General features: G+C 47.1%; 1 protein-coding gene across 1 annotated transcript in view; it reads left to right on the plus strand.

Moving 5' to 3' along the window:
* The first annotated feature begins 889 nt into the window (after positions 1-889).
* Positions 890-12,665, plus strand: part of Galnt14 (polypeptide N-acetylgalactosaminyltransferase 14) — a 196,976-nt gene continuing 185,200 nt past the window's right edge. Inside the window, exon 1 of the mRNA XM_048353185.1 lies at positions 890-1,314. Coding sequence (XP_048209142.1) covers positions 1,186-1,314 — 129 coding nt within the window. The 5' untranslated portion in view covers positions 890-1,185. The remainder of the gene's footprint in view (positions 1,315-12,665) is intronic.

Below are 12,665 nucleotides of genomic sequence, written 5' to 3' on the forward strand. Positions count from 1 at the left end.
ATTTCACAATTTTCTATCTCTAGCTCCAAGGGCTTAAAATCTGCAAGTAGGAAGAGGACACACTTCCCAAAGTAGTTGGGAAAGGGGCATCTGAAAGATAATCTACCGGACATGCCTCCCCCCTGCCAAGTAACCCTAGTTGTTCAATTCAACTTTGAATCCCCTTTCTGGTAGGCACAAATCCCTGATGCTTATAAGCACAAGAAAAACCCTTCAGGGAGATAATTGTGCCTTAATTTTTAAAAGGACATCTTTAAAGTTAAATTTAGACTAGCTCAGCGTTCCATTAAGCAGAAAAAAAAAAGTTGTTAGGCACCTGCACCACAGCCTAGAAATACCCCTGGGGAGTAGGCTGAACTTGACCTTGGACCGGAGTGGCCAGACAAGTAAACCTAGCTGTTCTGCTAGCCCTGCCAGGCCAGCAAAGGCTCCAGGAGGGCTGACCCCGGTGTGAGCGCCACGTGCAGCCCCCTGCAAGGAGCGGGAACTCCTCCCAGACAGTGCCCCGCCTGGCTGAAGCAGAGCCTTCGGCCCCAGCTCGCAACTGGAGTGGTGGGCTTCCTGGCGTGCGGTTCCCGCCCAGCTCCAACCCAGAGCGGCCCGGGAGCTGCGCCCCAGGCTGGGGGCGAGCGGCCCCGTTACGGCACAGGGCGCCTGGGTGGGTGGGCGGGCGTTGGTAGCGCCCGGTGGCCGATCGCTCCTGCCCGGTTTCCCTGGAGTCAGTCTGTCTGTCGGTCCCGCCCTCCCCCGTGCTCCCTCCCCTTCGTGCTCCTCTGGGGGTGCCAGGCTCTGCCTCCGATCGCGATCGCGCCCTCTCCTCGGCTCACCGCTCCAGTCAGGTTGCCTCTCGGTGGCGGCGGCGGCGGCGGCGGCGGCGTGGGGAGCATCTCAGCGGCCACCGCGGTCTTCTGGCTGGAGAGGGCTCCGTGCTTGGCTGCCCCTTGGGCGCCTCTTTCCCGCCGCATTTCGGGCGCCCCGAGCTTCCGACCCCCGGCTCGCTCGCTTCTCCACGAAGCGGGCGGGGGCGCCTGGCCGGAGGATCCGGCTACCCTGGACGCACTCCCGATTCCGGGACTAGCGCTCCTCCCGGGAAGGTGCTGCGGGCGACTCCTGCCCCGCCAGCCCTGACCACCGGGGGGTGCCCCAGGGACGCCGCTCCGCCCGGAGGCGGCAAAGGGGGGGACCATGAGGCGCCTGACTCGCCGCCTGGTGCTGCCGATCTTCGGGGTGTTCTGGATCACCGTGCTGCTGTTCTTTTGGGTCACCAAGAGGAAGTTGGAGGTGCCGCTGGGACCTGAAGTGCAGACCCCCAAGGTACGCGGCCGGGCGGGGCGCTGGGCGCGGGGCGCGGGGCAGTGGCTTAGTGGGAGGGACGGAAAGAGGGCGGGAGCGCATCCCGCATGCCGGGGTGCGTGTGGGCTCCCGGGAAGACAGGAAAAGAGGGGGTGGGGTGGGGTCTGGGTGCTGCGATCGAGCAGGTGCCCCGCTCCGGCTGCAGCCACCTCGAGGTGCTTCTGGAATGTCACCGGCCGCGGCGTCTCCGCACCCGCGGGGCGTGGGAGCGGCAGTGGGGTGTGGGCGGTGGGCACCAGCGCTCGCGGGCGGAGCGCGGCTCCCAACTTCAGCGCCGCGCCGGGGTCCCGCAGCCGAGGGGCGCTGCGCACCAGCCTCCCGGGACTTAGCGGACGGGCTGGGGTGGGGGGCGGGTGTCGGGGGCAATCCGCGAGCGGTCTGTGCTGACGTCCTCCCCGCAGCTGCCAGCCAGAGCCCGGGAGGCTGCAGGGCGCCCGCCTGCCACGCTAGCGCGTGCGGTGCTCTCGGGTCTCCATCCTCAGGGGGCCAGGCAGATGCCTCCTCGCCCCCCTACCATCCTGGCCTGTTGCCACTGGCTTTATAAGCTGTTCCCCAACCCCTGCGCTGCATAGGAAGTTGAGTGTGCCCCAACACACCACCGAGGAGCCTGACGCCTTGGTATTGGTGGGGAGTTGGGGAAATGGCAATCGAAGTGGCTTTTCCAACTCCTGCCCTGGCAGTGCATCCAAACAGATCAGGAAGCTTCTCATTCACGTTCACTCTTCAGATTCGGAGCCCCTGTTCCCCTCCACACACCTGGCTACCGGACTCGGAGGGACACCTCCGGGGGATTCGCAGGCAGACGGGCAATATTATGAAGTAGATCCAGAGCAGTCTTGTAGGGAAAGGCTGAAAGCCTCGGAGGAGCATGAAGCAGAGTGGTTGGAAAGGGGAGACAGAAATATGAGTGTGTGTCTGGGATTGGGGGGGGGGGAGGAGCGTGGTGTGTCTCCTTAGTACAGACAAGAGGGCCTACTGTGTGTCAGGTGCATAGTGGGTGTTTTTTTCATAGGCACTAGTGTGACTAGGGTGGTGATTATCCCTAAAGCAGGTTGAAAGTTTATAAGTAGTCTTAGGTCCACTCTGCTAGTTTGAACACCTATGCAGGTTTTCTCACCCTTATCAGGTTGCCTTCATGGATTCTCTTTGTCACTCGTGCTTTGGAATCTTGCTATGGCTCAGCTGATCTTTTTTTTTTTTTTTTTTTTTTGGCCAGTCCTGGGCCTTGGACTCAGGGCCTGAGCACTGTCCCTGGCTTCTTCCCGCTCAAGGCTAGCACTCTGCCACCTGAGCCACAGCGCCGCTTCTGGCCGTTTTCTGCATATGTGGTGCTGGGGAATCGAACCTAGGGCCTCGTGTATCCGAGGCAGGCACTCTTGCCACTAGGCTATATCCCCAGCCCGGCTCAGCTGATCTTAACAAGGTTTATTGGGCCTGTGTGTGTGTGTGTGTGTGTGTGTGTGTGTGTGTGTGTGCCAAGCACTGTGCTGGGTAATCAGTGCTAGCTGTTCCATGGGTGTGAAGATTGGCTCATCAGCAGTCAGGTAGAAAGACTTAGCAGAGCTGAGTTCTGCATGGCCAGGTTCACCAGTCCGAGGTCGGCCAGATAGTGGTGAACTGCAGATCCAGAGGATCCACAGTGCACAAGGTAGTTGTGAGAGTTTGGTGTGATTCCAGAACAAGACTTTCAGAGCCAGAGGGATGGGGCGGGGGGGATGAGGGTAGAGATAGTGTGGCGTTGGTGGAGGGGCTGAACAGAGAATCTAGGAGGCCAGATTGGTGACTTCAAATGGCATTTATAGCCCTGGGCCCTTATAGCCCTGGGCCCCACCCTGACCATGGATCTGAAGAGTTTTTTTTTTTTTTTCTTTCTCTCCATTTCCCTAGGTGTTTCTGCTTCTTGTGATGCAGTTAATGATGCCTGCAGGGATATGAACTTTCTTGTTTTGCATTGAACCTCATTAGCTTAAGCTTACTTATTCTTAGTTTACCCCAGGGATTTGGGACAAGGGCTCTGTTTCCTTCTGTGTGTACTTTGTCCTGCCTCCTTTCCCATCTCCTTTCATCCTGGCTTGTGCTCAACACACATTGATTGACGGCAAGTAATTGCTAGGTTTTGTGCTAGATTTGGGGGTGCTGTGGCCCCGTGTCTTGGCTGTGGTGTGTGTGTGTGTGTGTGTGTGTGTGTGTGTGTGTAAGTGTAGGAGGTTCTTGTAAGTTCCTGGCTGAGCCAGAATTATAAACAAATATGTGATCTCATATTAGGAGTCTATAACAGAGCTGTGTAGCCGCAGAAGACCTTTTACTCTTTGTCTTAACATCTTATACCCTCCCATTTGTATATTTTTATATAATCATGAATTCTAAAGAAGTTTGAAATCTTGACATCTCTTTTATTATTAGCTGGCCTTCTTTTGCTTTGTGTTTTTTTTTTTTTTTTTTTTTTTTTTTGCCAGTCCTGGGGCTTGGACTCAGGGCCTGAGCACTGTCCCTGGCTTCTTCTTGCTCAAGGCTAGCACTCTGCCACTTGAGCCACAGCGCCCCTTCTGGCCATTTTGTGTATATGTGGTGCTGGGGAATCGAACCCAGGGCCTCATGTATACGAGGCAAGCACTCTTGCCACTAGGCCATATCCCCAGCCCCTGTTTTTTGTTTTTTTTTTACCTGTATACATAGCCTTTATGTAAACATGCATGTATTGTGTGTATTCATGGATGTATTCTGCATCTGGAAGGTGCATTCCCACATGTACCTCAGTGTGTGTATGTGTGTGTGTGTGTGTGTGTATGTGTGTGTGTACCTGAGGAGAAAGAGACAAAGAGAGATCTCTTCATAACTCCAGTACAGTTTTATTTTCCATGACTTGTGTGAACAGGTTCTCTGACATATCCAAAGAAACACAGCTTTTACCGAGGTGACTGCATGTCAGAATCATCTGGGGAGCTTGATTAATATAAAGATTTGGGGGATGTTGTAGATTACAGTTGGTTCTGCCGGTTTGGGAGAAGGCCCTAAAATTAGTGTTTTTCAAGTGCTCTGTGTGATTCTGAAGCAGCCTGTTGCTGCATATCACTTGGGTGCTAAGCAAAGAATGCCAAGTCTGCTGGTGGTTTGTGGTTTGGTTGGCTCCATGTAAACATGGCCAAATGAATGTTTTCTTTTTTTCATTTTCAAATCTTTAAAATTAAAATATGTTAACTATACAAATGGGTTTCATTATATTTCCATCTTGCCTTACATGCATATAATATACTTTGGTCATATTCTCCCTCTATTACTCTTATCTCCTCCTCCTTCCTCTCATAATTTTAATGGGTTTCATTATGCTATTTTCATGCATCCAGATGATATACTGCAATCAGATTCATCACCCCATCACTCTTGCCTTTTACTCATTCCCTTCCTAGTAGGTCTCCTTACAAAGTCCCCCATTTACATTTATGTTATTTTTTTTAGGTCTAGATTCTATGACAGAAAAATGAATTATTTGTTTTTTTGAGTCTGTCTCATTTTGCTTAACATGATGATCTCCAGTTCCATCCGTTCTCCTGCAGATGACATTCTTGAGTGTGCTGTGGACCTAAGTTTGCACTCCTGTTAAGTACCAATCACTAGCGTGTGGTTAGGGTTTTACAAATTCAGACTCCACTTCACATATATTAGCTCACGCAGTCTTCACAACAGTCACATGAGGGAGACGCTACTTATGTATAGATGAGACAGAATAATTAAAACATTTGGTCCAAGATAACAAGGCTTTTCAAATGGTAGTGTCAGGACAAGAATGAAATGAGATCTTTCTGGGAACCCCCCACCCCATGGTAGTCTGGGTTGCTAAACTCCAACTGCCTAGGCCCTTTTGTGGTGGTGCAGCATGGGCTCCCCAGTGGATTTCTGGGGCTTCCTCACCTTTGTGCTCACCAAGCTCCAAAGGGGTGGGCATAATTGTGAAGGCAAGGAGACAGGCTTTGTGTCAGAAGGAACTCCTGCTCTGTCCTGGGAGGCCTTCACTGGGGCCAGGGGAGGATCCTCTGGCAGGATGTAGCACTGTGGTGGAGAAGCCTAGTGGCGAAGTGGCCACACGTTCAATGGTTACAGCAGCATTGTTTGAGAAATTCATTTGCCAATAAGAGATTGTTTCCATAACAAGTGGGCACTCAGATGGGACACTTGCTGATGGTAGGGAAAAGTGGGGCTTCCAGTGAGTTCAGTATGCTAGGTTTTCCTAGGAAGTGGCCTTGCAGCGTCACAGGGAAAGCCCTGGATATGCTGAAGTCTCCATGAAGTGTTCCTCCTGTTGAGGGTTTAAACCTCATGTGGTAGTGAAACTGGGTGATGTCTTTCTAGTTTATCATAAAGGGTCTTGCTGACACACCTGTATAACAAAAGAGATTATCAAGAGAAAGGCGAAACCAATTCTTTTGATTATAGTTTTACATGACCGGAGAGCCATCAGATTGAACACTGAAAGATCCAGAATGAACTATCTGTTTATATGCTAAGATTTGGTTGAGGATGGCCAGCTGTGTAGTAGTCTCATGGACATAAGGGTGTGATCTAAGGCTGATAAACAGAGTGGAAAAACTGGCTGGGCCTGCTAAGGTATTTATTTTAGCCTCTCTCTGTGCTGCATTTGTTTTCCTTCCTGATATAGAATAGGATCTTTTCTGGGAATGAAGGTCATATGATCTCCTATGAGATAAGGTAGGTCAGAGAATTACTTCAGGGTCAGCTGTAAGACACATTAGAGCACAGGGTAAGAGGTGGGGATGATGATTTGAGTAATGGCTTAGGGCTTTATGATTTGTTTTAGGGTAAAAGGAATTCTAGTTTCTGAAACCTACCATAGGAAAGAGAAATTCTAGCTTCTATGCCTTAGTGGGAAAAATGACAGGGCAGGAAAAGTTCGTACACAGACTTTGCTTCTGAGGTTTTTATTTGTTGTTATTATTTTAAAAAGTGTTAATCCTAGGGTTTAAATTCAAGTCATGGATGCTGTCCCTGAGATCTTTTTTTTTTTTTTTTTTGGTCAAGGCTCCTCTACCACTTGAGTCACTCTACTTCTGGCTTTTTAGTGGTCAATTGGAGATAAGAGTCTCATGGACTTTGCTGCCCTCACTGACTATAAACCATGATCCTTCTATCTCAGCTTCCTGAGTGGCTAGGATTATAGGCCTGATCCACTGGTGGCTGTCCTAGATATCAGAATGGTAGAAAGGGTCAGTTTATTTCCAACAACAAGAGAGGAAGACTTTCTTCAAGTCTCATTCATTCATTCATTCATTCAATCCAAATGTCCATGTGTGAGTACAAAGTTATCTTGATCAGTTCATCCCTTCTAACCCCGTGCACCCCACATTTTACCTGTAAGATCTTCTGAGAAGCTGGGAATGACGTGGCATTTGGGCTGCCCAATATTTAGGTTCTGTGAAGCAAACCATGTCCACAGGGGTCTAATACAGGGCTGTTCCTAGGCGCTCAGGCCTCACCTTGCTAGAAAAAGTCTCCATTTGCCTAGTGATGATGTTTCCACAGTGGGCCCAGTGTAACCTATGCCCCATCTGTCACAATTTCAGCCAAGTGGACAAGGCCCGGGCGTACTGCTGCCCTACTGGTTTAAGAAAATTAATTGGATTTTTTCCCCCTTAGTTTCAAGAAGGGCTGGTTCTATTAATAGAACAAGTAAAGATTTCTTTAAACTTGACTTTTTAATGTGAATTCGATTTTAATACTGGTTTCCCATCCCCAAATTATTCAGCAGGGCTCAAACTTCTAATTGAAATCATGTAACAAGTTTGAAGTTTTAATTCAAACTGTATTTTAGTGATTAAATACCCTATCACTTAGAAGGGTCTGAAAAAGGGTTTTTTTTCCCCTTTCTTTTCTCTCCTGTCATTTGTTTGCCATTTAGAAAATTATACAATAACTGACAGAATTTCTTTCTAAAGCGGCAAATTTGTCTCTTATTTCTAAGAATCTAAATTTAGTCCAAGGCTTAGGGCTTAGTAAAAGCAAAAGAGTTTTAGGCCCGAGGGTAATTTTTGAGGAAGGTATTAGAAATGTAAAGGCTTCCAGTAAAGTGCCTGGGGCCCATGTGCATAGATGCATTCTGTACTAGAAATAAAGCAAATGCTATTAGAAAATAGCTTGTCTTTCTGTACACTTGCATAAAACCAATGCCTTAAGTCTATGACACTGTTATTTTGTTTCCCATTTAGCAGATAATTTCTCCCATTTAAAAAGTTATGGATTTTAGAGAGAGAGATCTTATGAATCCAGCCTTGCTCGGTACAGTGCATGCATATTGGCCTCTGTCCAGGAGATGTTGACTCTGGCATCACCAGAAGCAGCTCATTACCAGATGTGTGTTTGTCCTATCATTTGCCCTGTGCAGAGAACTGAGCTGCTTTCCCTTCTCAAGGTGGATCCCTAGGGCAGGCCTCACAGGTGTTTTTGCCTCATAGCCTAGAACACTGCTGCTCCTGCAGCCAATAGGTTAGAACCTTAGGTATTTAGGAAATAGCAATTTTCATTTTCAGGCTGGTGGGATATTGCCCTGGGTCTTTTTTTGGTCCATGTTGGGTTATCCCAAGGCCCAGGGGCTCCTGTAGCATCCACTCATCTCATCCTCCATGCTGAATCTCTACCCATATCCCTGGGGATATATTCACTTTCTTTACCTACTCTTTCTCCCCGCATCTGGATCCTGTTTTGGTGACCAAGGTATCTCTGTTCTAGGGGAATCTCTTTGACTCTGTAGAGAGCCCCTGCTCTCACTAACTCTTGTTTTATAGCATGGGCTGGCACTTGTAAAAACCAAGACTAGGAATCTCTGTTTCACTTATTACAGTCCACAGAGTAACTGTCAGGGCTGTCAGTCTGTAGTGCGTAAGAGTGCTATTCTTCACTCATCAAAAGTCATTTATAAGTGGAGCAGGGACAGCATTGGCTGATGTCAGAAGCCTGGAAATTCTACATAGCCTCATTTAAACGCCATATGGTTGTCTGCTTTGCCACACTTCTCCATCCTGGATTTCGAAGAGTTCTGTCCCTTATCGGGGTCCTAGAAACCAATTTTGAAGAAATGTGTTGCTTGTGCCTTTGTTTGATTTCTAGTGTTTACAGTTTTGTCATTCTTTCAAAGTATCTCAAAATCCCCAATGTACTTTTGGGAGACAATCTGAATTAGAAAGCAGGGACAGATCTCGGGCTCTGCTTTTAGTGGGAGAATGTGAACCCTACCATGGCTTTTGTACATCTCACCCCAGGGACCTAGAATTGACAGCCTCGCCATCTGCTTGGGGAGGTGAGCCTGGATGTGCCTATGTCCTCCGCAGCTGGCTGCTGGCTCTCTCCAGCCTAAGTTATCCCATGCTGGGTGCTAAGCTTCCTCTCACTATGGCCCTCCGGCATTTTCTGCTCACCAGAGCCAAGAGGCTGACGCTGACCTTCCCTGTAGCTCTCTTAACATTGAAATCAAGTATGGCTTTCCTCTTTGGTTTATCTCATAGACCTGGTGGCTGGGGGCATCTCTTTCTTCCCTTGGCAGTGCCAGCAGTAACTCAAGCCTCTTCTTCTTGACTGTGAAATGGGAGTGGCACACTATAGCACTGAAGCTACTGTCCTTCCGCCTTTAGTCTGAGCCAGTTCAGGTTAGTGGTGAATAACTCTGAAGGGAGAGGACTTAGGACTATAAATAATTATACCACAGATACTTTGTTACTTATCTTTTAATTATTTTACTAGAATTGCTAGATTAACCAAAAAGTAAATCAGTCTGAGTCCTCAGATGTTGAGCTGATTAAGAAAGAATCCCTTTGGGATACTGAAGAATCCTCTCTCTCTCTCTCTCTCTCTCTCTCTCTCTCTCTCTCTCTCTCTCTCACACACACACACACACACACACACACACACACACAGGACATACCCTGGGGAGGTTTGCAGAAGCTCCTGAAATTTGCTGGCTTTGGTATTTCAGAATACATGGCCTGAAATGACCTTCTGGGGCAGCATCTTTGCATTTGGCAGCCATCGCCACCATCACAGGACCTAATGAGTGCTCAGAAGCTGCTGGGGACAGAGGAGATGGCAGTGGTGTGAGGAATATCGGTGCCACCCAGAGCATCCTTCTCCTCCTACCTTTCTATCTGCCCCTTCTCTTCTCACATGGGCACATTCTTCCTTTTTTAATTCTTCCTTATATCTTCTGCAAAGGGAGTGAGCCTATAGATCCCAGAGTTCCAGGTACTGGGCTGTGTGGCTCAGGAAAAAGACTGGGGACATAGTGGTGGTTCCCTGTTTCTTAGTAAGTTCTAAGGTCAGGAACAGCCAGCCACTTTGGTTACTGGAGATGGGGACTGCACGGGACACAAAGAGAGTTGTGTCTGCAGTAAGATGCTGCTTTGGGCCACTCTGAGTCATTCAGCTTTTTATCAGCATGACTCCTTATCACTGGAAATAAACAGGCATCTGATCCTCTGTCTCCTGGACAATGCTGATTTCAAGTACAAAACCTCTTCTGCATACCATTTCAGGAAGACTCGATTAGACACTTAAAAAATAATTAAATTCTCCTCATGTCACCTGGGTTAACTGTATGTAGTACAGAGATCTTTCAGGAAAACATAGAAGGGCACAACCTGCCCACATGTTTAAAGGCCTGGATGAAGAGAGCTGCCACCCTAGCTGCATTCTTCCAAAGAACCCTGCTATTCACACCCATTCTGTGTCTCATTTCAGGCTGGGAGAGAGCCAGAAACATGTATAGAGCTGGTGGGATTCCACCCATCCTGCCAGCCTCTCTCCAAAGAGGTTTATCTCATTTCTGTTCTCACAGAGCCTTGGACATGAGGGTTTTTCCCCCTCCTGATTGTTTGGCCTGAAGGTTTGTGTCACTTTTCCTACTCCTCTGAGAACACTCTAGACAGTCATGCACACCCCCTCCCTCCCTAGACTGGTCCAATCAATATTTATATGCCCATCACTTGCAGCTGCAACACGCAGGCATAATGGATGCCAAATCCCTTGATGACCATTGAAAAATTAGCGGGTGCCTGTATTTCAGGACCATTGTTTTCCAGAATCTCGGGGAGATCAGATCACATGGTGCACAGATTAATTAAGCTACCCAGATAATTGGCTATTAATAGATGGGCAATTGATGACTGCCAGCTGGGTGCCGAATTGACTAATGTCCTATGGTGGGCAGGTGGTCTTCATCAGCAGAGAAACTGGCTGAAAGACATGACTAATTAAAAGGACGAATCAGGAAAAGGCAGATAAGAGGTAGCTTTTTTCCCTTTCCCTTTCCTGTGATGCTTTACAGTTCACAATGCATTTCTATTCATAGATGCTTCATTTGATTCTTACTGTACCTCTGTGAGGGGGATGTTACAATTCTTCTCATCTTCTCAAGTGTAAGGAATCAGAGGTTTTAGGAGAGGACTTTGGTAAGCTCCTCTAGCCAGCCTATAGGCTGAAGCTCACTCGTTTGACTATAAAACATGTTCATTTTATTATGGCCACACTCAACTTCTTATTAGAATTTTTTCCCCCTGGAGCAAATGAAATAGATACTGTATGTGTGTGTTATATGAATATCTGCACATGGACAAAATGCTAGTGTTCTTGCGGAGAGATAATGCTCTACCTTTGAGAGAACGCCAGCATTGCTTTTCTATCCATAGAATGGAACTGAGGAAAGGATAAAGGGAAATGCAGAGCTGGTCTCTAGAGAGGTATGGAGTGCCAAAAAGACTTTGGGTTTTCTTCTAAAAGAGGCCAAATTCAACATACCCCTGGTTTCCTCTGGTATGGGAAGATGCTGGGGATGAAAATGCAATCCTTGTGTGAGAGGTGGAGAGTGGGCTGTCACACTGTGTACTCCTCCGCCTCCGATCCTGTTATGTTGGGAGCCTGTACACCCCAGCTACCTCCATCCCAGCCTGTGAGGTTGACCATAGGAAATGAGGTTCTGCTATCTATCATTCATAAAGGTGCTTCCATTCAGAACTCAACCGAGCTGTGGAATGAACACAGGAACTATGAGTTTGATTCCTTTTCTGATAATTGTCGTCCCTAAACAATCAGAAGCATTTCCTTTCTAAGAGGAAAAGGGTCATTTGTAATAATCTATGCCCCCCATTTGAAATTCAAGGGGGTGCAAGGGGAATGACTCCAGGAAAATGGCTTAGAGAGGCACCCAGCATCCCTTTAGCTCTTACCTGCTTGGCTGTAGAAGGCCCTTCTTGTGCCTGCTTTGAGGATTAGCCTGGTAGGCTGACTACATTAAACTGCTGTACTGTTTGTTGTGTCTGTTATAGCTGAATATGCAATTATACCTGTAATCTTGAAATGTCACTCCTGGACAAAAAACCCATAGAAATGCATAATCGATCACTTATGTGCATGCAAGTGTATACCCCTCAAATTGGAGCTGCCAAACTGTTAGGGGCAAGATAATATATATTTTAATTTTTTAATGTTTTATTATTGTTCTAAAGGTGATATACAGACAGGTTACAGTTACAGAAGTCAGGTAATGATTATTTTACTTTTTAGACAATATCACCCCTTCCCTTGCTCTCTCCCAGTTTTTCCCTCTAGGCCCCACCCACAAATTGTGTAGTTCATTTTCAACATAGTGTCTAGTGAATACCACTGCTACATTTGCTCACCCTTTTCCCCTGCATTTCTGTGTCTCTCTTACCTTCCCAAAGACAGATACATGAACAAATAGACAAAAAGAAAATATAAACAGTGCAAAAACCTCTTATTTCAATTTCCTGGAATTGATTTCAGTAAATATCATTTTATATGATCAGAGGAGAATATGTATTTTTACTTTTTTAAGGTTTGGTGGTTTGTATTGCAGCTATGCAACTACTCAATTCTATAGCTGCTGTGTGAAAGACAATATGTAAATGAGGGAGTATGACTGTGTTCAGTAATACTTTATTGAATTTCAAACTGAAATTTGAACTAACTTCTTTTTGCATTTTGTGAGATATTATTCTTCTATTTGTATTACCATCAAATATTTAGAAATGCAAAACCTATTCTTTGCATGTGGGATGCACTAAGTCAGATGGCAGGCCACATTCAGCCTGCAGACTTCGCTGTTTCCAAAGTCTTGGTCCTTTTTTATAGACAAGAAGATATTTAACAATTAGTTGTGCTACTGGTATGTTACTGACATGGTACTTCCAATCAAAACTCATGTTGAGGATTCAGTCTTTTATTTCTGGGTCAAAAATGAAGTATCGAGGAGTGAGATGGGACACTGGACAGGCATTCAGGACCCTAGAAATTGA

The sequence above is a fragment of the Perognathus longimembris genome, chromosome 8 (assembly GCF_023159225.1).
Source record: "Perognathus longimembris pacificus isolate PPM17 chromosome 8, ASM2315922v1, whole genome shotgun sequence".
Taxonomy (NCBI): Eukaryota; Metazoa; Chordata; class Mammalia; order Rodentia; family Heteromyidae; genus Perognathus; species Perognathus longimembris.